Source organism: Lampris incognitus, chromosome 3 (genome assembly GCF_029633865.1).
Source record: "Lampris incognitus isolate fLamInc1 chromosome 3, fLamInc1.hap2, whole genome shotgun sequence".
NCBI lineage: Eukaryota > Metazoa > Chordata > Actinopteri > Lampriformes > Lampridae > Lampris > Lampris incognitus.
The window spans coordinates 63,608,125-63,633,165 of record NC_079213.1 but is presented as its reverse complement, the minus strand read 5'-3'; the positions used below and the strand labels follow the sequence as shown (position 1 = coordinate 63,633,165).

Here is a 25,041-nt window from a genome sequence, read left to right as displayed (position 1 = left end):
TAAATCCTCTCCTTTCCTGGAGCTTCCAGTAAAGTATTTCTTTGGCTCCAAATTCACAGGCCAGAGTTGTATCTAGTCCACGGACTCCTCTCTGCACCCATTCAAACACATGCGTTCATATAAAGTGGATAATTTGGAACGGATGCATCGCATTAACCAGTTAGCCACCCCTGATTTTCCCCGCCACCTGACTAAAGTTCAGAAACACTCTACTAACCACATCTCTCTGGCTCTGGGCTTTTGGGAGGGAGTTGGTCCTTGTTTACTTATGTTGATTGAACTTTTCTAGGTCACAAAAATAACACGCACACAATCCTTAAGGCAGTTCTTAAATTGTGCGAGTCTCCTTTAACCTCATTATGTGCCTTTTAGCATTGATCCCAGCACGCCGTTCTTGTTTTGAGAAACTCAGTCACCACAGATATGCATCTCATTCAAGAATTGGTTAATAAAATCACTGGTGTCTGAATGTTAATTTAATCAGTTTCGCAACAGTGAAACAAAATGTAAATATCTGTGTGCCTTCAGATAGGTTTGACTGCTGGTTACTTTTCAACAGGCGGTTTGATTGATGTATTGGTGATGATAGATGACTGTTTGCAGATATCTCCATTTACGATTGTGTGCTTGTAACAGATCAATCTGCAAGCAGCAGGCTTGTCAAGGTGTGGCCATTTTAACAGTAGGGTTGCTACCCTCTCATACTGTTGAGAACCAGCATTACTGCCTTTTGTCACTCTGGTCGCCAGCCTTCTTTGAAATTGTGTTCCACATCATCTGCAGATAGTTGCATAATGGCTGTCTATTGGGAAACACCTCTGCTCACATGACATTAAAATTGACTCGAGATTACATCATAATTTGATACTGGCAGGCAACGTCACGAGACAGGGACCAATGCCAAGTCATTTTAGTGATCACGACATAAGGTACATAGTTGTGTGCGTTTATTTATTTAAACTGAGCACTCCGACATGTTATGTTGTGTTTTTTAGTTAAATTGATTCACTGATTGAGCAAGCATGGCACGGTGGCGCAGTGGTTAGCGCGGTCACCTCGCAGCAAGAAGGTCCTGGGTTTGAGCCTCGGGGTAGTCCAACCTTGGTGGGTCATCCTGGGTCGTCCTCTGTGTGGCGTTTGCATGTTCTCCCCATGCATGTCTGCATGGGTTTCCTCCAGGGGCTCCGGTTTCCTCCCACAGTCCAAAGACATGTAGGTCTGGTGAATCGGCCATACTAAATTGTCCCTAGGTGGGTGTGTGTGTGTGTGTGTGTGTGTGTGTGTGTGTGTGTGTGTGTGTGTGTGTGTGTGTGTGTGTGTGCGTGTGCGTGTGCGTGTGCGTGTGTGCGCGTGCTGGCCCCGTGATGGCCTGGCAGCCTGTCCAAGGGAGTCTCCCCGCCTGCCACCCAATGACTGCTGGGATAGGCTCCAGCACCCCCACGACCCTGAGAGCAGGATAAGCGGTTCAGATAATGGATGGATGGACTGATTGAGCTGTTGATTAATGCTACGCTCTCTTCTTTACAGAATGCCTTACCCAGCGACGAGGACGATAAAGACCCTAATGACCCCCACAAAGCCCTGGACATTGACCTAGATAAGTGAGTCCACCCTTTTTAGTTCTCTGTGCTACCTACACTGAGGCAGCATGTAAAATACAGCCTTAAATTTGGCGGGTGTTGGTGAAATCCTCCCCCAGTACAAATGAACGAGCTAATGAAGTAATCTCTGAACCAACAATATCGAACTAGCATTCACTGGGTCTGAGGAATGGAGATATGTGGGTTCAAAGATGTAGCCGTGGGCTGTTTTTTGTTAGGTATTGTGAAATGCTGTTGTCTCAGTTAACGTCATATTTATTGTTGGGTCGTCCGGGCTAAGCTGCCGGGAGGCACTATGAAGCAGGATATCATCTTCCTCTGGCCTATGTCTGCACTCACATATCATGGGGCTGTGCTTTCTGCTTCTCTCTTTCCTCCTCTCTGTGTCTCTCTCTTTCTATTCTCTCTCTCTCTCTCATGCATATACATGCACGCACCACTGCCCATTTGTCTGGGCAGCTTGGTGCAATCCACTGGTCACAGGTGAGTAACACCCCAGCCACAGAAAATGGACTTGTGCTGTAGTTTGATTTCTCCCTCTATATCTCTCGCTCTCTCTCTCTCTCTCTCTCTCTCTCTCTCTCTCTCTCTCTCTCTCTCTCTCGCTCTCGCTCTCGCTCTCGCTCTTTCTCTCGCTCTTGCTCTCTCATACTTACATAGATGACATCCTACTTCCACTAATCCAGCTGTCCGCTCTTTCCTCATGTGGGTGCAGGCACTGTACCTGATTGTACTTTTTTTTCCCCCACCCTTCCCTTGATTGCAAACATCCTTTCCCCCCTCTGTCATCTCTCCGTCTCTCTTTTATATATCTCTATCACTTCGGAAATTGTAACCTTTTATAGCGATAGCCAATATTCTTATATTGTGTTTATTTCCTTGCTTCTTCATTTGGAACAAGTACCTTAACAACATCAGCAGCGTGCCTCTTAATTTGCTAAACAAAGTCATGTTGGTAACTTGTCAGTATGAGCTGTTATTTTCACTCTTAACAGGAAGCTTAAGGGGAAGTTTCCCTTTTTTGAAAGAAAATCCCCAACAGAGCAATCTTTATAGATTTGCTCAGCGAGAGTTGAGCTCACTGGCCACTGCTGATGTTCTCAAGGCCCGTTTATGCTCGCTCCAGGTTGGATTTACAAAAAGCAAATCCGCGCTGGTTCCTCTCCTCCATTGACTCCCAGTGGAACAGAAATGATCTCAATGTCAACAAGCTGTCAGAAAGCCCAGCTCAGGACCAAGATTCCATAACGTTACTTTTCCTGCTCTCTACTGACCCTCCCAAATTACTCCTGTTAGACTACCCATACCTTGAAGAGTGCGGTTTTTTACCAGCCCTACATGTGATTGGCAACTTAGTCTTTCCCTTTTAAATCCTCAAGCACCAGTTTAACAGGCACAGGATGATGCCCCTTATTGGACAAAGAAATACCTTCCAGAATCAGATTTATTGGCCATGTAGGTTTGCACACCCATGGAATCTGACTCCGGTTTCATGGCTCTCACTGTGTATTTAACATAGAATAACAACACAACAATCTTCAGATATACACACAAGGATTGACTATATACAGGCGAAATAAGAGGCAATAAAGTGCAATGGTGCAGAGAATATACGTATCAGAGATGCTGAAATAAATGTTATCAGGTTACTTACATACATGCCTGAGGTAGCTGGACATGACATTGTATAATGTACAGTATATACTACAATATGGTTGGTTCCATGGGATATATCCATTAAAAGAAGTGATTTAATCTAGAAAAAAAAACTATATGATAAACAGTATTCCAATGAACACTTTTAAATCAACAGAAAATCTCAACCTTCAACATAAAATGATTAGAAGAATCAAATGGGACAAAAAAAACAAAAGTTTAAGCACAAGAAAAAAGAGAAAAAAAGCAATATAACAGGCATATAAACACGGACAACTTGCAGGTTTAAGAGTGCATTTTAGTTTAGGCTTAAAAGATGAGTTTCCGGGCTAGATTCCTGTTAGTCGAGCTGGGTTCAGATTCTTCTTGCAGAGCAGTACACACCTTGGGCAAGTACAAAGAGCAACAAAACAGTGTTTACAGAGGATAGCCAGCAGGGGGCTACAGTCAACATAGTCATTACTCTAATGGTATGTCAGGCTTCATAGTTAATGTGGAAAACTTTTGTTTTGTAGTGTCCATCTGTCTGGGAATATCCGTCATACTAAGCTCTGCCTGAAGAATGGCTTTAATCAGCTCTTTGAATGAGAGTTTGCTGCAACACATTGGCAAGCATGCACTTGGATGGGGTGGACTTGTTGCATCCTGATACTGCTACCACTTTTTTTTACATTTTTTTCAACTAGACAGACATTTAGTGGAGGTCAAATTCCCTGCATAGGAAGCTGAAAATGTCTATTTAGATAAGTCCAAAAGTTCCTGGTTAACATTCACATCCATAGTTCACACTTAGATGAGCTTAATGGGTGATGTGTTTGTGCGTTTGTGTGTCCAGGCCCTTGGCAGACAGTGAGAAACTACCGGTCAGATCACACCGTCCAATGGAGGTCCTGAAAAGCCCAGTAGAAGATGGAGATGTGGAGAGTGCTGCCCTACAGGAGCCCAAGAAGAAAAGCAGCAAGGAGAAGAAGGAGAAGAAGAAGGACAAAGACAAGGATAGGAAGGTTGGATCCAGACATTTTTTTTTCTGTTTATGAGAAAATAATCCCTACTCCATGGTTACTTTGATGAGACTGGTTATTGAATATAGTTCGGCAGATTTAGAGAAGCAATTTGAGGCCGAAAACAACAAGAGGCCATCAGCCATTGTGCTTACAAGCTTGTTGACACGTGGTGGAATTCATTCTTCCGTTTTCATAGAAGAGCAAAGAGGAGAAGAAGAAGAAGAAACACAAACACAAGGGGGAAGAGGACCTCCTAGGGGGACAGCCAGATGAACCTGTTGTCCAGTCAGAAGAAACGAATCAGGTGGTGGCACTGCCCACTTCCACTACAGCTGAGGTATGCCGTCAACAGGGGGAGGAGCTAAACTAAACTGTGTTTTCTGCTTAGCAACAAGCTTTGCATCTATTGGCACCTGGAAGAATTTGACTACAATTCACCCTAAATTCTACAGCTTCTATAGCTCAAGCTTCTATAGCTTCTATAGATTGTATATATAGCTGTTTTTTAGCAGTCTTCACTGATTATTTCTAAATATGAGGACAGAGCTCATGCTAAATTTACGGTTGCAAGCTGACACGTTGCTTGGATCTTTCTCATTGACCTGAACACTTCCATTGCTTCCCCCAGCCCCTTATTTTCAGTCAGCTCTAGAGATAAAATCAAGTATCAGGTTCCCCTAAGATGACCCAAAGTGTGTAGTTCCTTGCCAAATACTTGATTTATTCATTAAATAGAACAGTGTTAGCTCTGTATCCATTTTCATGAATTGTGCAGAGTTATGGAATCTGTGTGCACCTCAACCCTCTCACCTCCTCGCCCCCCTCTCCCTTCCTCCCTCTTCTAGGTTTCGGATTTGGATTTCTGGCTCTCAAACACCTCAGTGCACCCTAACTCCCAGGTCGAGTCTCTCTCTCACTCCCTGTCTCTCTGTCTCTGTCTCTCTTTCTCTCTCTCTCTCTCACTCGCTCGCTCTCTCTCTCTCTCACTCTCTCTCTCTCTCTGACACACGCTGTCTCACTGTCTGTCTCTGTTACTCTACTTGCTCACTCCTAAAGTCATCTTTTTGTAATCTACCTCATTTGGTAGCTCACTGCATTTTTCTATAACCTCTTAATTTCTCCACGCTGCTCACCTTTTTCGACACCCGTCTCTTTCACAGGTCACATAACTCTTTCCTTTCATATTCTGTAGCCTTCATTCTTATCTGTGTGTATGTGTGTGATTGCCTTGTGTCTCACAGTGACATGGGTTCTCTTCCTCAGCTTTTGTTTCGCTCGTTGGGTGTTGTGTCAGTCACAGGGTCACGGTAGCCTTTTTCTTGTCCTTTACTGTCCTGTTGTTGGTGGCAACGGTGAAGTGGAGGGCGCTTGAGATTCCTGGAATCTGGCCCAGAGGCACTTCCTGTTGTTTCCTGTCCTGCTGCTGCTTCCACTGTACCGACACACATGTCCTCTGGCTGCTTGCTCCATGACAACACAAAGCATGTGCCTCCACAAGACCTTTTTTTTTTTTAACTTGACAACTGCACAACACATCTCAACCTGGTGCCTGAAATACAATAAAATGCCTCGGCTAACAATTTAAAAAAAAAAATCTCTCAATAACAAGCTGGTGGCTAGTTCTCTTGACATTTTTTTTTCATTTAAATTGTGAACATGTTAGTTGTAAACTGCAATTGGTGTGAAACAAAAATGTGCACTTTTTTTTTTAATATATATATATATCGTGTTAAACAGCCTTTTTATAGGAATAAAATTGTGGCAGAATTTGGAAGAAAATCCCTTCCCTGAATAGTTTTGAATAGAATGACAGTGTTTGATAAGAATATTTATACATTTTTTTTGGGGGGGAGGGGTTTATTTAATTAATTTTATTAATTTGTTTTATTTGTTTTATTTTTATGTTTTATTTTATTATTTTGATTTGTTTTATTTTTTGCATTTTCTATTTTATTTTTGTTTTTTTAATTTTATTTATTTATTTTGAGGCGGGATTAGCCCCGAGTATGCATTTATTTATACAGAACAGCTGTTGCCAGCTGTTGTTGGGGATGGGTGTTGGGACTGTTACCTGCTGAACCTAAGCAGATGAGACTTGTTCATACTGTGTAGCCTGTTTCGGTTTACACACACCACTTCCAGCACAGATTTTAGTTTTTTTTTTTCCCATGGAAAATCTCGCTGGTGGTGGAAATCGAGAAAGAGACCAGATCTGTCACGAGTCTTAACTGCACTTTTGAGAGACCTGCATTTTTCATCACTGACATGTTTACACCTCAAGGAAACCAGTGTACCTCTGACCTAGAAATGGGACTTGACTTTGGGCGTGCTTCCACAGGCTTTTGTTTCATCACCTCTTTTTCCGTGTGGGGATGTCACGCGACCATCGCAGCGCCAAACCGGTTCTGGGTGGAGAACAGAAAAAACCTTGGGTTATGACTGCGACTGGCCTGTACATTAGCCCTGTTTGTATGAATGACTAAATGAAGTCACTAACATCTTTTACCTTTTACTTCTACCTGCATTGAACAATTGGTAGTGCTGCATGTGGCTAAAAACTACTTGCACCTCTTAAAGTGTGTGTGTGTGTGTGTGTGTGTGTGTGTGTGTGTGTGCGTGTGTGTGTGCGTGCGTGCGTGCGTGCGTGCGTGCGTGCATGTGTTTGGTAAACAGGAAGCAGCAGTAGCAACCACGTCTCCCGTCCCCCAGGCAGCATCTGGCACAGCGCCAGACTCTGAGTCTGATGATCCCAAAGACACCGAAACCGAGGAGACTGTGAGTTACTGCCAATGATGTGATAATTACGAGATGGCAATGTTTTTTTTTTTTTTGCATTTTTGCCTTCATTGGAAGATAGTGAAGTGGCAGACAGAGAACAAGGGGAGAGAGGGAGAGAGAGAGATGGGTGTACGGTTGCCCCCTGCCCCTTATAATACGGGATCGTCTGGTATTGGAAAATAAAATGCTGCGTCCTGTATTAATCAAGAAGGAATGCGATTTGTCCCATATTTTCGTACATGTCGTTTCATACGTACACTGGGTCTTTAGAATGAATAACACAACATGAGACAAAATCACACCAGTTACACAAGCGATGTGGAGAAGTTGAATTTCAGTGGCGAGCTACAGACTGGCAAGCTCCGTGTGCTGTGTGAGATTACATGTCAGCGTCATGCCATCATCGCTGCCATTAAGCCTAGCTCAGCGGTTGTTAAAAATGGCACCCTCAGGTGTCTGGGTAGCGTAGCCGTCTATTCTGCTGCCTACCAACACGGGGATTGCCGGTTCTAATCCCCGTGTTACCTCCGGTTTGGACAGACACAAACGGCCGTGTCTGCAGGTGGGAAGCCGGATGTGGGTATGTGTCCTGGTTGCTGCACTAGTGCCTCCTCTGGTCGATCAGGGTGCCTGTTCGGGGGGGGGGCGGGACTGGGGAGGAATAGCGTGATCCTCCCACATGCTACGTCCCCCTGGCGAAACTCCTCACTGTCAGGTGAAAAGAAGCTGCTGGCGACTCCACATATCAGAGGAAGCTTGTGGTAGTCTGCAGCCCTCCCCGGATCGTCAAGAGGGGGTGGAGCAGCGACCGGGACGGCTCGGAAGAGTGGGGTAATTGGCCAAGTACAATTGGGGAGAGAAGGGGGAGGGGGCACAAAAAAAAACCCAAATAAAAATAGGGAATTAAAAATTATTAATAATTATCGATTTTGACTGAAATGAAATATTTTATCGTGATAGAGCTTTCAGTTATATCGCCCAGTCCTTGCAATAAAGCACTTCAAACCATGTGTACTGGCATATTAAACCCCAGCCCCCCCCCCCCCCCCAAAAAAAAAATCATGGCCTCACCAGGGGGGAGAGAAGATGTAGGACATGCGGCAGGGAGCTTGGGGATGGGGGGGTCCCTTATTTCTCCGCAAAGAAGGTAGCAATCCTAGATGGGTACAACATGCAAACAAAGGTCACTGGCTGGAATCAAACCAGAGACATTGCGGTTATGTGGTATGCACCGTAACCATTCGGCTACCAGGGCGCCATGGGATGGCTGTTTTGCTGGGGACTCGGGATCAGGACAATCTCACAGGATGTTTCTTATTACTGTCTCCTACACATGCATCTCGCTGATGCGATGCAGAACATGCAAGTGCTTATTAAGCTTTTTCAAGGAGTGTTTTTTCCCTTATATCTTATTTCTTGTTGTTGATAATAGAAGACTGTTTCCTGTGTTGCCGGCCTGCAGTGAGGCTACATTAAAAGCCTGCCAGATGCTCGCTGAACAACAGCTACAGCAAAACATTTGAGTCTGATTAAATTTCTGCTGAATCCTCTTGTATCTTTTACCCCCCCCCCCTGAAGCATGTGTTGTTTTTTCCTAATTAGAAGTCCTCCAAACACAAAAAGAAGAAACAGAAAAAGGAGAAGGAGGAGAAGGAAAAAAAGAAGAAGAAGAAGCACCACCATCACCATCATCACAGCGACGGAGGCGGAGATGAATCTGTGCATAATGGCACCATGGAGGAGGAAGAGCCTCTGCCGGTCAGTGTGTGAGGGAGTCAAGACACCGCCCAGTCATGTGCCATTCAGTCATATGCCAGTCAGAGACATGCAGGTTTTCATCCCAACTCAACACACCTTCAAGCAGCTGGGGAAGGACCGTTCAGTGGAACCTGCTGGTGTGATGCTGCGTGGGGATGGAAACCTGCATACATATGACCCTCTGTGGTACATGGTTGAGTATCACCACTTGTCCCAGTCTTTTTTTGGGGGGGGGGTTCCCCCGGGGGTTCCCCCTTTTTCTCCCCAGTTGTATCCGGTCAATTACCCCACTCTTCCGAGCCGTCCCGGTCACTGCTCCTCCTCTGCCGATCCGGGGAGGGCTGCAGACTACCACATGCCTCCTCCGATACATGTGGAGTCGCCAGCCGCTTCTTTTCACCTGACAGTGAGGAGTTTTGCCAGGGGGACATAGCGCGTGGGAGGATCACGCTATTCCCTCCAATACTGAACAGGCGCCCCGATCGACCAGAGAAGGTGCCAGTGCAGCGATCAGGACACACACCCACATCCAGCTTCCCACCTGCAGACACAGCTAATTGTGTCTGTAGGGATGCCCGGCCAAGCCGGAGGTAACACGGGGATTCGAGCCAGCGATCCCCGTGTTGGTAGGCAGCAGAATAGACTGCTACGCCACCCGGATGCCTGTGCCAGTCTTTTAAGTGTTGCTGTTAAAATTGCAGAACCAGAAAAGGATGTCTGCACTGAAAAGGTCCAGCCTCAGTGCTGAGAATGCGTTAGCGCCAACATGTTAATTAAGGGTGTGCACACTGGGCACAGTAACATTTACACAATTTTGCTAATGTATAGTTTTTGTCTAGATAGTGCAGGTTTGTTATTCTCTATTTACACAAGTAATGAATCCGAAGTAACCCAGACGTTCAAGTAAGAACAGATGTCGTTTGTAGAAAATGACTTGTACAGATATAGAGGAGTAAAATGCTCCAACCCAGATCAACTGACCTTAATGTGGTTCTGGAAGTTTGCCACCACCTGAAAATGGAGCCATAATGAAAAATCTAGAAACAAGAAAGCTAAGTGGTATGAGTACCCCTTAACGTTCTTTCTTGTCTGATGGTCGTGTCAGCATCACCAGCAAAATTGATGTTCTCGGTGCATCAGCTGAGAACACAGTTCATTTTTTAACTGAGAGCAGTGAGAAAAGCTAAGCCCGGAGAGCGGCTCTGAAGGCACCAGATTTCATATCAGTCTGTTTTCTTTACTTGATTCTTCTTTAGTCGTTTTAGTTTGCTTTCAGTAGAAAGCAGGTCACTGACCTTAAAGCCATCAAATGACCAGTCACAGCATGTAGACCGTATCTATTCCATTTTGTCTTACTGAATCCTACCTACAAGTTCTTTATATGCGGGCGTCTGGGTAGCATAGCGGTCAAGCCCATTGCCTATCAACACGGGGCTCGCCGGTTCAAATCCCCGCACTACCTCTCGCTTGGTCGGGCAGACCTACAGACACAATTGGCTGTGTCTGCGGGTGGGAAGCCGGATATGGTTATGTGTCCTGGTCGCTGCACTAGTGCCTCCTCTGGTCGGTCAGGGCGCCTGTTCGGGGGGGGACTGGGGGGAATAGTGTGATCCTCCCACGTGCTATGTCCCCCCTGGTGAAACTCCTCACTGTCAGGTGAAAAGAAGCGGCTGGCGACTCCACATGTATCAGAGGAGGCATGTGGTAATCTGCAGTCCTCCCTGGATCGGCCGAGGGTTTGGAGCAGCGACCGGGACCGCTCGGAAGAGTGGGGTAATTGGTAATCTGTCTCTCTCTGTCTGTCTGTCTCTGTCTGTCGGTCTCTGTCTGTCTCTCTCTCACAGACAGACAGAGCCAGGCTTATTCTTATGCATGCTAAGTGAGACAGGCTCTTGTTGCCTTGGCAGCATGCTGATTGACAGGCCAGGCTGGATCTGACCTGTGCTCCTCTCTCATTTCAGCCCATGTCCAATTACTGTCTGCTGGCTGAGAACTCGTACATCAAGATGGTGAGTATTGGACATCAGGGTGACATTTACCCCGGGAAATGCCCAGAAGACGGTTTAACCCCAAGTTTTAGTCTGTTACTAACATCCAGTCACCTATTGAATATGTCTGTAGTATTTCTCTGGTTGTCCACACCCGTGGTGGCAACAGCCACACTAATCTGGAAATCTGTGGAACAACTGTCACGGTAAATGATGAACAAATAGTTTTGTGAACCTCTACATTACTTTTTCTTTTTGACCCTCTTTCTGAAGATGATGGAGGATGCTGATCGTCAGGTACTGGCTGAGGTTCTGTCAGTGACAGGACGTCACTAGCCATGTTTCCATTCTAACGCGAAGCTCATTTTCATGAAAGTCAGGAAATTTAACACAGAGTTTGCATAAACTGGTTTTAAGCAAATTTTTAAAAAAACTTCCCTTCCACGATAAGAGTATGTTGGCAAAAACATAGAAAAGAATGAAAAGAGAAAGGTGTAAGAAACGCCACCCATGTGGAGAAATTTGGCAGTTCCGTTTCCATCAGTCTTTAACGGCGGAATCGGCACGGCAGCTTTTCCATTTCAAGTGAAAACATTTTGTGATATTTAGGATTCTTTTTTTTCCCTAAACTCTTAAAAAAAGATCTTCAAGTTCACCAGAGTTTCCTGTTCCCCGGCTACGTGCTGACTAAAAGCTCGATGGAAACATAGCTTCTGATTTATTGGAGACCTGGTGTGAGGTGGGCTGCTGTGTTCTCCTGCTGCTCCTCAGAGAACAGTCACACACTTTACTTGTTTCTTTAAAACAATGCATGGTGTGGTGTCAGGTTGAAAGAGTGAATTTTGCTGTATTTTGTGCATGCATTCTCTAGGGCAACAAGCGACCCCCTCCCACAAACCTCCACAATTTCAAGAGGAGAAAAGTGATCAAGACCATTTGAGCTGAAGCTCGGCTTCTCCTCAAGATCCAATACATAAAATATGTTCCCATTACCATCTTTAACATAGTTAGCGGCAGGACGTTATCGCTTTCTGTGCTCGACAGGTGTACGATATCCAGGGGAACCTGCAGGACGGCAGTCAAGTGGTGGTGTCGGTTATATTTGAGAACAAGTGCGACAGCTTCCTCAAATCCATGGAGTTCAACGTCCTGGACTCGCTCAACTCCAAGCTGCAGAGGCCGGAGGGGACCGGCCCACACGACGGCCTCACTGTGCCGTTCCAGCTTCCGCCCGGTCAGTTACTGTCACAGACTCCGAGCGGTACTTGGTAATAGCTTCGCCTTACTGCTAAGTGAAGGCATCATTTTCAAAATAGTTTCCCCGTTTTGGAAATTTGAAAAATTGTTGGGCATTCAGATTTTGTGTAAGGTTCAGAGGATCAGGTCTACAGAGTGTTCTTATTTTGTCAACAGATGTAACCTGGTGTCCTATGGTTTATATATTTGTGATTTCATTTTCTTAAGAATAGGTATGAACTCTTGGGTGTCTGGGTGGCGTGGTGGTCTATTCCGTCGCCTACCAACACAGGGATTGCCGGTTCGAATCCCTGTGTTACCTCTGGCTTGGTCAGGCGTCCCTACAGACACAATTGGCCGTGTCTGTGGGTGGGGAGCCGGATGTGGGTGTGTGTCCTGGTCGCTGCTCTAGCGCCTCCTCTGGTCAGTCGGGGCACCTGTTCGGGGGGGGGGACTGGGGGGGAATAGTGTGATCCTCCCACATGCTACGTCCCCCTGGCGAAACTCCACTGTCAGGTGAAAAGAAGCGGCTGGTGACTCCACGTGTGTCGGAGGAGGCATATGGTAGTCTGCAGCCCTCCCCGGATCGGCAGAGGGGGCGGAGCAGTGACCGGGATGGCTGGGAAGCGTGGGGTTATTGGCCGGGGCAAACATCAAGGGGATTTGGCTTGACCACATCAGATTTTAACGACACGCACTGGAGAACTTGTATTGAGGTGTATGACTCATTATCTTTTCTCTGTTATGTCCTTGTGCTGCAGGGGTATCAAATGAAGCACGCTTTGTGTTCAGCGTGCAGAGCATTGTGATGCCTCAGAAACTGAAAGGAACCCTCACCTTTATTGTCAAGGTCAGTAGGACAAACACAACCAGACATACTGGGGGGCGGGGGGATTGAAAAGAAAGGGTGGATTGATAACATCATTATGCCAAAGTAGATGTGGCTTTATATATTTTATAATGCTGAAGGACTGCAGAGGAGAGGAATGAAAGTCAGTAGGAGCAAGATTAAATACATATGCATGAATGAGAGGCAGGACAGTGGAATGGTGAGGATGCAAGGAGTAGAGGTGACGAAGGTGGATGAGTTTAAATACTTGGGGTCAACTGTTCAAAGTAACAGGGAGTGCAGAAGAGAGGTGAAGAAGAGAGTGCAGGCAGGGTGGAGTGGGTGGAGAAGAGTGTCAGGAGTGATTTGTGACAGAAGGTTTCCTGTAAGAGTTAAAGGGAAGGTTTACAAGATGGTTGTGAGACCAGCTATGTTGTATGGTTTGGAGACAGTGGCACTGATGAAAAGACAGGAGGCAGAGCTGGAGGTGGCAGAGTTGAAGATGCTAAGATTTTCACTGAGAGTGATGAAGAAGGACAGGATTAGGAACAATTATATTAGAGGGACAGCTCAGGTTGGACGGTTTGGAGACAAAGCAAGAGAGGCAAGATTGAGATGTTTTGACACGTGTGGAGGAGAGATGCTGGGTATATTGGGAGAAGGATGCTGAATATGGAGCTGCCAGGGAAGAGGAAGGCCAAAGAGGAGGTTTATGGATGTGGTGAGGGAGGACATGCAGGTGGCTGGTGTGACAGAGGAAGATGCAGAGGACAGGAAGAGATGGAAACGGATGATCCGCTGTGGCGCACGGAGCAGCTGAAAGTAGTAGTAGATAATGCAGAAGGACGTGAGTGCTTGCTGTGAAACAAGGCATCCGGCTCAACTGGCTTGAACAATTCTTAAAATCTTCCGTTTTGGCCTCTGACCTCCTTTTGACTAGTTCCTCAGAATTGTAAACATTTACATCCCCCATTTACCAGTCCACCACTCGTCATGTCTGAACTACATTGATTTTCCCCTTTTCTGTCTGGTGTGTATAGAACTGTTTATTAGTTTGTGGGATAACAGGATACCAATAGTTTAATGGGGGTGAGAAACCGCAGTTAACGCCCCATTGAGATGTCCTTGAGCATATGCCCCACCCAGGAGCTGAACCAGTCTCGGCTCTAGAGGTCCTGTTCTGTTGTTGATACTGCACTTTGCCTCCCCAACCCCCAAACACACACAATCACACACATCATCACCATAGAATGTGGGGGGCAAGAGAAAAGGGAACTCCCCACAGGGTTTAATTATAAAACCACTTAATGTTTTGGACACGGTGGCGCAGTGGTTAGCACGGTCACCTCACAGCAAGAAAGTCCTGGGTTCGAGCCCCGGGGTAGTCCAACCTTGGGGGTCATCCCGGGTCATCCTCTGTGTGGAGTTTGCATGTTCTCCTCATGTCTGTGTGGGTTTCCTCCCACAGTTCAGACATGTAGGTCAGGTGAATCGGCCGTACTAAATTGTCCCTAGGTGAAAGAGAGAGAGTGTGTGTGTGTGTTTGTGTGGGCCCGACGGCCTGTCCAGGGTGCCTCCCCGCCCGCTGCCCAATGACTGCTGGGATAGGCTCCAGAATCCCCGCGACCCTGAGAGCAAGATAAGCGGTTTGGATAATGGATGGATTATCTTTTTATTCATTATTACTATGTTGATTGCTTTATCGGGTTCCCGCAGAATGAGGACTCCTCCACCCATGAGAAACTGGACTTCAAACTGCACTTTACCTGCACCTCCTACCTGATCACCACTCCTTGTTACAGGTCAGTGGATCATCTAACCCCTTTGAAAATTAAAAAAAAAAAACCCCAAAATTTAGTTTTTGTTTGAGATGGTATACACTGGGGTAATATAGCCTGATAGTAATTTTTTTTTTTTTACTGGAAGTGCGCTGTGACGGCCCGGTGGCCTGTCCAGGGTGTCTCTGCCTGCCGCCCAATGACTGCTGGGATAGGCTCCAGCATCCCTGTGACTCTGAGAGCAGGATGAGCGGTTTGGATAATTGATGGATGGAGGATGAGACATAGTGAGGTGGGGGTGGTGTTTGGGGGGGGGGGGGATTATGAGCCAATGTGAAATTGATTGTCATTTTATATGTCGACATCAGTGGTCACCACTCATGCCATTCACCCTAGAGCAGGGTTGCCCACAATTTTTTGACTCGTGAGCTACTTTTAAAATGACCAGGTCAAAATGATCGACTCATATTAAAAATAATAATAAAAATACTCAATACATGTTTACATATATATGAACATTTATATACAGTGTGTGTATTTATATACATGTTGTGTTACATATACAGTATTGCAATGGATTTGCATTTATATTGAACCTTACACAGGCAATAATCATCCCAAGCATTTGCTACTACACTATGTTGAAATTGCATCACTGCATGAACCTTTACAGCTGTGGTAAATAGATTTGTGATCTCTACCTCTCTGCTCTGAGGATGACCTGCACTGAAGGGAGTCAGACAGGGTTGCATAGTTCGGACAGTAGCAGCTGGTAGCCAGCCTCAAGCAGGCCTCCAAATGATCATCTGTCATGATGGAACGGTATTTGGACTTGACAATCTTCATGTGAGAAAAGGCTGACTCACACAAATAAGTAGAGCTGAATAATGCCGTCAAGGAGGTTGCACATTTCTTCATGTTTGGGTACTTGTCCTCTGTAAGTAAGTTCCAAAACTCTCCATGCGCCCTGGACTTAAGCTGAATGTCAGCCTGTACTGTCAGCATCTCATCCTCCACTGCAGACGAGTTCAGGTGAAACAGTGTTGCCATTTTTGAGGCGAGGGAATCCACCTCTGTATCTTCCCCAAATGGGTAGCACATAAATGTAGCGATTGGCTCAAGCAAAGCAAAGTCTTGAAACAGTTTGTCAAAGTCTGACCGGACATTTTCAATCTGCTCTGTGTAGCGTGCACTGTCAAGTTGCGCACACGTCCTCCCTTGCTTCTCCAGCTCTGCTGGGAGGTTTCGGAAGTTTCCCAAATCACGGCACTGCAACTTTGAGGACAGAAGTTGCATTTTCCGTTTGAAAGCGTTAACTGAGCTGATCATGTTTACCACGCTTTTGTCTTTTCCTTGCAGCTCTAAATTAAGGTCGTTCAACATGTTGGTTAAATCAGTTAAAAACGCCAAGTCTAGCAGCCACTGATTGTCATTAAGTTGCTTGTGTTCCGCATGTTTAGTGATAAGGAGAAACTCCTTAATCTCTGGACAGAGCTCTCGAAATCTCTGCAAGAATCTCCCTCTACTAAGCCATCTCACGTCAGTGTGTAGCAAGAGGTCAGAGTAGTTACAGTCGGCCTCTTCCAAATGTGTACGAAACAACCGTCTTTGAAGAGACCTCGCTCGAATAGAACAGGCGATTTTGGTTGCCACATCCATGATCTGTTTCATGTTTAGCATTTTTGCGCATAATGCTTGTTGGTGTATTATGCAATGGTAATTAAGGAAGTCAGGGAAAGCATCGTCCTCCCTGCACTTGGCAATAAATCCATTCGAGCGGCCCACCATAGCAGGCGCACTGTCCGTGGTGATTGACACCAGTTTACACACTGGGAGCTGGATTTTATCCACAAAGTTTTTGAAGATCTGAAAAATGTCCTCTCCCCACATGTGTTCCTTCATGGCTAGTATTGTTAACAGCTCCTCTTTTGCGGTCATATCTTGAAACACCATCTGAATGAAAATGCACAATTGGGCCGTATCACTTATGTCCATAGACTCGTCCAATTGTAGTGAGAAACACTCGCAGTCCACGATGTCCCTCCAAAGCTGCTGTGTCAAATTATCGCCCATCACTTCACAGCGCCTTGTGACGGAATCTCTTGATAACTGGAGAGCTTTGATTGAAGATATTATTTCTGATTTGTTTTTAAAGTCCCGAAACAACGACTCTGCTGCCTCAAGGAAGGCCTCTTTCATCATCTCTCCATCTTGGAAGGCTTTCTTATGCTTAACGATGGAGTGACTCACCCGTAAAGATGCTTCGGTGGCTGCCTTTGCCTTTGAATTTGGCTGCGTGAAAAGTGACTGCTGGGTGATTAACTGCGATTTTAGTTCCCTCACCTTTCTCTTTCTCAGCTCGCTTTTCGGAGGGAAGTCATTGTCATAGTTTTTATGAACAGTTCGAAAGTGCCTCTCCACATTTCTTTTCTTTGGGATAGCAATGCTAGACTGACAGATAAGACAAATGCATTTGGAACAAGACATGGTGAAAAAAAAGTCCTCCTCCCATTCCACATGGAAATGGTACGTTTTTTGTTTCTTGCTAGGTCCGGCTCCCCCACTCATTTTTGTTTTGTTTCACTTTTTAGTAGAATTTTTTTTTAGAGAGTTGAACTAGCTAGCTCGATGCAGTTCTGCCTTAGCTCACGTTGTGGGCATGTGAACTTCAAGGTACGTTCGAGAAGGGCTCTGGTTGTTATGGTAACCTAATGTAACAAAGTTTTAGGTTCCGCTCTAGAATCTTTGGTTTTAGGCAACAGCAGACTGGCCGTCCTTTACGTCAATCAAAAGGCAAATGCCAAATGGAGGACAGATGATAGGCTAATGTCTTGGAAAAAAAAAGTTTTTTGGAATGTCATGGAGATCTACCAGCACTGCCTTCGCGATCTACTGGTCGATCGCGATCGACGTAGTGGGCACCCCTGCCCTAGAGTGTGCGGGTGTCCTTTTTTAACTGGAGTACTCCACCGTTTGATTTCATTGATTAGCAGACTCTTCAACCAGAGAGGAGGGAGCTAACTGGTTTAGGATGTGTTTGAAATGCGCATTCATGGTCCTTGGTGACAACATGAGTGGAGACCACAGGGTTTTGTTGAATTAGATTCAAAACTCACAGCACCCTAGGAGCGTAGTGGTCTATCCCGTTGCCTACCAACACGGGGATCACCGGTTCGAATCCCCGTGTTACCTCCGGCTTGGTCGGGCGTCCCTACAGACACAATCGGCCGTGTCTGCGGGTGGGAAGCCAGATGTGGGTATATGTGCTGGTCGCTGAACTAGCGCCTCCTCTGGTCGGTCAGGACGCCTGTTCGGGAGTCGAGGGGGAGGGGGAAACTGGGGGGAATAGCGTGATCCTCCCAGGCGCTACGTCCCCCTGGCGAAACTCTTCACTGTCAGGTGAAACGAAGTGGCTGGTGACCCCACATGTATCGGAGGAGGCTTGTGGTAGCCTGCAGCCCTCCCCGGATCGGCAGAGGGGGTGGAGCAGCAACCGGCATGGCTCGGAATAGTGAGGTAGTTGGCTGGATACAGTTGGGTAGGAAAAAAAAAAGTGTGTGTGGGGGGGGTTTAAAAAAAACAAACAAAAAAAACTCACAATTCCCCTGTCAGGTCGTAGTAAAGGAAAGAGAAGGCCATATTGAAGATGAGGTGAAAAATAAACACATTGAAGATGGCGATGGAGCATGTTCATCGAGCGACTACCCACACTCTTGCTATTACTTTGAAGTGTGATGCTTTTCTGGGGAGAGTTTGTGCGACATTGTGATGCTAAATGAGGATTATTTCCATTTCCAGTGACGCATTTGCAAAGCTCCTGGAGTCAGGAGACCTGAAGAGCAGCTCTGTTCGGCTGGAAGGAGTCAGCATGCCCTTCCACCATCTACTGGCCAGGATCTGCTTCCACCACCACTTCTCAGGTACGCATCTTTTTGTGTGTTTTCAACAAAGAAATTCTTTTATTTTGTTCTGACACTACTTTGGTGCCAGTTAAACAGGGTGGTTGTATACATGACAAAACCAGTGAGCGTGACAGTCACAAGGAAAGGTATACAAGTCAGTTTCACTTCTCCTCTTCTGTGGTTTACACCTGAAATGACTGTATGACTCAGATGCAGTAAACACCACCCAGGTCATACTCCAAGCTGTTAAAAAGAAATAAGAGTGTTACGCGAGTACTCCTGTGACCAGTGTGCGACACAACGCATCAGCTCTCAACCATATATGACAAGCCAGACTAAACACTGTGAGTAGTATAAATGTCTCTAAATGCAACCAGACATTGATGAACTCACCCTTGTCTCATTGTGTTGTGTCTCTGTCAGTTGTGGAGAGGATCGATTCCTGTGCTTCCATGTACAGCAGGTCTATCCAGGGTCATCATGTGTGTCTGCTGGTCAAAACGGTGAGCGACTCACCTGCCTTCCCCTCAAGTCATCGTCTTTAAACGTAGCTTTTAATCGTTTTTCCTGCATTTTATCTTCTCGTACACTCACATTGACCCCACCCCACCACTGTCCGTCAGCTCACAAGCATACACACACTCGGACACGCACTTCCTTACTTGAACATATCCTGCTCCAACAAGGTCCGTCAGCACACTCACATACAAGTTTGTGTGTGTGTGTGTGTGTGTGTGAAACACCTTCCCTACATAGAGGTAAACTTTTTTCTTTTTTTTTTACTTTTAATTTGAACTAATGAAAAATAATATTTTGATGTATGAAATGTGTTTTATAAATAGTTTTATTGACTGGTCAACACAATGAGAGTCACAGCTACATTTTAGATTGTAAAGCAGTAAACAACCCCATAAAACTGATACCACATTAATACAGGAGGGGGCGTCTGGGTAGTGTGACGGTCTATTCCGTTGCCTACCAACACGGGGATCGCTGGATCGAATCCCTGTGTTAACCTCCGGCTTGGTCAGGCGTCCCTACAGACACAATTGGCCGTGTCTGCGGGTGGGAAGCTGGATGTGGGCATGTGTCCTGGTCGCTGCACTAGCGCCTCCTCTGGTCGGTCGGGGTTCCTATTCGGGAGGGGGAGGGGGAACTGGGGGGAATAGCGTGATCTTCCAACGCGTTATGTCCCCCTGGCGAAACGCCTCACTGTCAGGTGAAAAGAAGCGGTTGGCGACTCCACGTGTATCGGAGGAGGCATGTGGTAGTCTGCAGCCCTCCCTGGATCGGCCGAGGGGGCGGAGCAGCAACCGGGAAGGCTCGGAAGAGTGGGGGGATTGGCCGGATACAATTGGGGAGAAGAAGGGGGGAAAAATGCAGGAGGATGTTAATGTCATTTGTCTTAATTGATTGGTAGCGCTAATTAGAGTCGGGTCCATTGTCTGGTGCCTGGTGAAAGACAGAATGTGTAAGTTTTTTTTATTTTAATTTTCTCTCATTGTAAGCGTGTCTCTCTCTCTCTCTCTCAGGCGGATCAGACGGTGTCCATCGACGCTAAATGTGACGAGCCGTCGCTGCTTGGGAATGTGCTGGATGAGATCAAGCAGACCTTCTCTCAGTGCTGATTGTGTCTGACAGCCCATCGGGAGCCCCCCCCCCCACTACCCCAACCCTTGCACCCCAAACTCCACACCATCCCTCAGTGAAACACAATCATATTATGAAACACTGCAGCTGGCGCCCCCTGTATCGCCCTATTTATAAGTCCTCAGATTCACAAGGTTCACTCGCTCTCGCTCTCACCTGTAATTCCTCCGAGCTCTGCGCTCACTTCCTCTCCTTTCATGTCGCTGCTCTCCCTGCACTTCTCCATCTCCATCTTCCTAAGTTACTGGTTTTCAGACAGTGCCCCCCCTCCCCTCCCCAACTGAGCTCAGCTCATGGGTTTCTCCGAATGCTGTTGTTCTCTCTGCTCCTTTCCTGTGCCCCTTCTCCACCCTCCACTGTTATCGGCAGTCAAGTCTGTGACGGTCATGTGATATAATCTGACAACTGGACTTTTTTCCATTATTGATGGTTGAATTATGTTTTTAGTGTTTTGAGTTTTGTTTTTTAATTTGTTTTGCTGATTGATGTCTGAAGCCTGTTTGCGCCTTTCTCCTGGCCCCGTCCTCTGTGTCCATCATTAAATGTCACCGTGTGTGTGCTGCCCTCCCATATAATCCTGGGAAATTGTGCATCTGCCCCCCTCCCTCATGTGAGTGTCCCAGCTGGAAAACTCGAAGCTTCTCACTTATTACTGACTTTGTGTTCAGAGAGGACCAGACAGATGATGGAATGTCAGTAGTTCACTGTCACAACAGACGCTTCGTGTAAGGCATTAGTTTAACTTAGTTTAACTGTGCCTTTGCCCCGCTGTATGCTACAGGAGACAACGGAGAGCGGCCCAGAGCAGCTTTGCTGACGTTTGTCCTTCTAAATCTTTTGGTTGGCGGCCACGTCTAGTGTTGCGTAGAACACGTAGATTGGTGATTTTTGCCCTGTGCCTTGGTCCCTCGGGCTGACGGGCTCCAGCACTCAGCGAGTCTCACCGACTCGTCCCTCTCCTCAGTGGTCTCCACTGTCTCTTCCAGCTGTGCTGAGCTGTGGTTTGGATCTCCCTCTTTACAACATATCAATCCCTCCAGGAATTCCGATGCCAGAGCCGGCACATTAACACATCCAGAAAGAATTGGAACAGCAAAGTAAAGAATCGTTCATTCGAGCCGTGGCACCAGTTGTAGTAGGAGGGCAAGAGGAGTTCCACGAGATCACATCATGTATTAAAACCCACCCATCGCACCAAATCTTTCCTTCCTGCGCATCCTCCTGTCACGTCCATGGATGGGATAGTGTGATTGTATAGCAGAGTTTGATTTAGTGCCGTGATTATGGTGAATAAAAAAAGCCGGTCTTACTTCTAAGCTGTTTCAGTGTTGTAGGCCTGTAGCCGAGGCAAGGTGCCGCAGGGCCAGGTAAATTTGGAAGAGTGGCCCGCCCATTTAGCTCCGTTGTTCGTCTTCGCTTTACCCAACTTGTGACAAATGAAACCTTGCTGTTAACTTAAAACTTGCGACAGAAGCGGTTAAACTCCGTGTGAAATGTTTGCTTCTTCCAATCAGCTAATTTGCATATGGAGTTGTTGAAGGTGTTCTCCAGCCAATGGGAAAAGAAGACCGTTAGTACCCAAGTACTGTCATTTATCTTAGTGTGCTTGTCGGTAGGCGAGGCTCTTTTTTGGTCAGTATTAGTCGTCACCTCCCACCGGGAAGAGGTAACAACTCTGTAAGCGGCACACTCAAGTCGTGTCTGTCGGGTTGTTGAAACCTCTTTGCACCTGCGCCGCCAAGGTTTGTGCGTTACAATAGCGGTGCACATCACCGATATCCAGCAGGCGCATGCATACAAATAAAACCCCGGTCTTCTCTTTCCCCTCGGAACTGCCTTGCCACTCATGTTGTGCATTTACATTTTATTGTGAACATTCATGGCAGTTTAAAAAAAATGGCTGCCTTTCCCAACTGACTGGTAAATAATTTTCTGGTTGAGTTGCTGTTACTTATGTCTCCAGTCACTACCTGGTCCAGCACAACTTAGCTATACCCAGATGAAAACTGACTCTGTAGGTTTTGTTTTGTTTTTGTTTTAAATCTTATTCTGGCCCCGTTGTGCAGATGTTTTCATCTGTAGATAATGATGTTGATGTCGGTGACCTCAAGATAAGGTCGACCGTTCCAACAGCATCGTTTCTCCAGGAGTAGAGTTTGAATACAGAGCTGATCTGCTGTCTTTCAGGAATGTCAATAAGTATATCTATATTCCCGGTTCCTGGAAATGCTTTGACTGATATCACCTAAAAAAACAAAAATGACTCCTTTTAATCATACATTGTACTTAACATTTTCCTGTGCATAATATTTGATTAAAATTTGTATCTTGCATGAATAGGAATAACTTTTTTTTTCTTTTTCTTTTTTTTTTGTTGATAATTTTCATTTATTTTCACGGTCCAAAACATGCTCACACACAAACAAAAACTCATGTCATTCCTTTTTTTGTCATTTCTTTTATATATATATATTCTTTTTTATGACATTGACTTCATTCTACCTTTTCGATGTTATATTTAGCAATTCCAAGTTCAGACAATTATAAAGCAGAATCTCTGAATGTTTTTAATTATTTAACATTGGGGAAGAATGGGGTTTGTGTTTGGTGTGGTGATACAGAGGATGGGGCTCTGACGTAGTTGAAGAGAATTGGGGGGGCATGTGACACAGTGTTCTGAGAAGGAACCCACCTTGTCTTAATTCTCTTATCAGTTGTAGTGATTTGTTTTACAGAGTTTGGTTCGTGACATTGAAATATACTCTTCATGGCTCTGTTTGTTGAAGGTCCTGTCAGTTTCCTTCATACTCGATTGTCCAGCTGTAAGATGTAATATATAATGTTGTAAAGGGGACTACATGAATAAGACAACACACGTCGTCTTCATTCCCTTTAGGAAAAAAAGTCTACCCAGATTATAAAGGCTGTAAGAATCTGCTGTAGTCTTTTGTGTTATGGTGAACCAATAAACTCCCACATATGATGAGAAATAATGTGTGTGGGTGGATGTGTGTGTGTGTGGGGGGTCATTTGCTGACAGAAATTATATGCACAACTTTTACAATTCTATAAAGCCTATATACGGCCCTAGGAACTGCTCTAGCACGCCCTTAAAATCAGCAGACGGCTTGACAACCCTGAAAGTCTAAAAGCGGGTCCTGGCAAACTGGGATGAACATTTTGAAGCCCTACTTAACCGGCACTCACCAACCGGCCAATCCATCCTGGAAGAGCTGTCAATTCGTCCGCCCATCCCAGACCTTGACCACTCGCCAACTTTTCAAGAAGCACTTGCAGCCATCAACCCCCTCAAGAACAATAAGTCCCCTGGCAGTGATGGTGTCTCAGCAGAACTCCTAAAGCAAGGAGGATACTTGTGCACCAGAATGATCTATCAGTACATCCTGCGGGTCTGGGACCAGGAGAGTGTCCCTCAACAATGGAGCGATGCTAAAATTGTCACCCAATACAAAAATAGGGGTAACAAGTCCATCTGCGGCAACAGTCGCGGCATATCCCTGCTAACTGTTGCAGCCAAGGTCCTAGCAAAGGTCACGCTATGCAGGATGCTGAAGCACTTGACAGAACATCTGCTGCCAGAGTCACGGTGCGGTTTCAGGAAGAACGAGTACTGTGGATATAATTTTTCATAGACAGCTACAAGAAAAGTGCCGCGAATAACAGGACATTCTCATAGCTTTTGTCGACCTCTCCAAAGGTTTTGACACTGAATCGAGCTGCTTTGGAAAATCTTGAGAAAGTTTGGCTGTCTGGACAAATTTGTGAACATTGTCACAGTTCCATGATGGGATGGTGGCACGGGTGGCCATAGGAGGACAGGAATCGGTGCCCTTTAGTATGTGCACTGGAGTGAGGCAGGGGTGTAATGTCCGTAGACGCCTTATCTTACTGACATAAGAATAATTCAAGAATCAGCCGACTTCGTAGGTTCTTAACTGTGTAGCTTTTACTAGCGTTCGTTCAACATACAACCTTCATCACATGAGTGTCTAACTTCCTGTATACGTCACACGCACTGCACGTACACCCGTGAGTAGGTCGTTAAACAAGTGACAGGACCTTCAAAATAATAACATCTTTCATTCATTACATCTCCCCCTCTAAGATGATTTTCTAAACATTTCTCTGAACATTTACTGCCAACAATTTTAACTCCAGTTTAGCAACTCCTGACTTTAACCGTAGCTTTATTTGACAAATAAAATACCATTTTCTTTCTTTCAGCAACTGTAAAACAGAAAGAGCAAAGACATCAAACATCTTTGATTTACAGTGTCCAACATTTTACTGACAGGCCTGGGGTGTAAGCTTTAAAGAGTCCATAACTCAACTGAAATATTTATATTTTAATTCCAACCTGTATATCACCCCCTTTTTCACAAAAAAAAAAATCTCCCACAGTACACAAGTCCATACGCCTCACAAATCCAGCCGGATTGCTGGCTTGCTCACCCTGCCAGAGCGAGTAACATGTGGTGTGGAAGTTGGCATTTCTGCTGCTCGGGACTCATCCGTGTTTCCATTCTCCCCTGGAGTGACATGGTCAGGATCCCTGCTGACAAAGGTGAGTGTTTTGGGTGTGGCCAACAGGTGGCGTCTGTTCCTTCTGTAATGTTCACCTTGAGCTGTCTCCACTATGTAGGATCTGGGAGTGGAGCTCTGACTGTGAACAACTGCTGGCATTGTCCATGTTTTCTGTCCATCAAGTTTGGTGAGTACTGCGTCACCCGAGTTCAGTGGGCGCAGTGTCCGCACGCCGTTCCTGCGGTTGTAGTAGAAAGCCTGCCTCGATTTGGCTTGAAACTGTCCTATGCAGCTGATGTTTCCACCTGGGCTTATG

The 25,041-nt window shown here is 45.8% G+C and overlaps 1 protein-coding gene across 3 annotated transcripts in view; it reads left to right on the top strand.

Annotated features, from left to right (window-relative positions):
* ap3d1 (adaptor related protein complex 3 subunit delta 1) overlaps positions 1–23,173 on the top strand; it is a 66,183-nt gene extending 43,010 nt beyond the window's left edge. Inside the window, exons 21-33 of one of the 3 annotated variants that reach the window (XM_056277387.1) lie at positions 1,528–1,601; positions 4,093–4,261; positions 4,461–4,598; positions 5,107–5,160; positions 6,935–7,036; positions 8,642–8,797; positions 10,759–10,806; positions 11,830–12,019; positions 12,783–12,871; positions 14,567–14,652; positions 18,427–18,548; positions 18,954–19,033; positions 20,063–23,173. In XM_056277387.1, coding sequence (XP_056133362.1) covers positions 1,528–1,601; positions 4,093–4,261; positions 4,461–4,598; positions 5,107–5,160; positions 6,935–7,036; positions 8,642–8,797; positions 10,759–10,806; positions 11,830–12,019; positions 12,783–12,871; positions 14,567–14,652; positions 18,427–18,548; positions 18,954–19,033; positions 20,063–20,158 — 1,404 coding nt within the window. In that variant the 3' untranslated portion in view covers positions 20,159–23,173. Of the gene's footprint in view, positions 1–1,527; positions 1,602–4,092; positions 4,262–4,457; positions 4,599–5,106; positions 5,161–6,934; positions 7,037–8,641; positions 8,798–10,758; positions 10,807–11,829; positions 12,020–12,782; positions 12,872–14,566; positions 14,653–18,426; positions 18,549–18,953; positions 19,034–20,062 lie in introns of all 3 variants that reach the window. The other 2 variants (XM_056277386.1, XM_056277388.1) reach the window with 2 other exon arrangements.
* Positions 23,174–25,041: the final 1,868 nt, after the last annotated feature.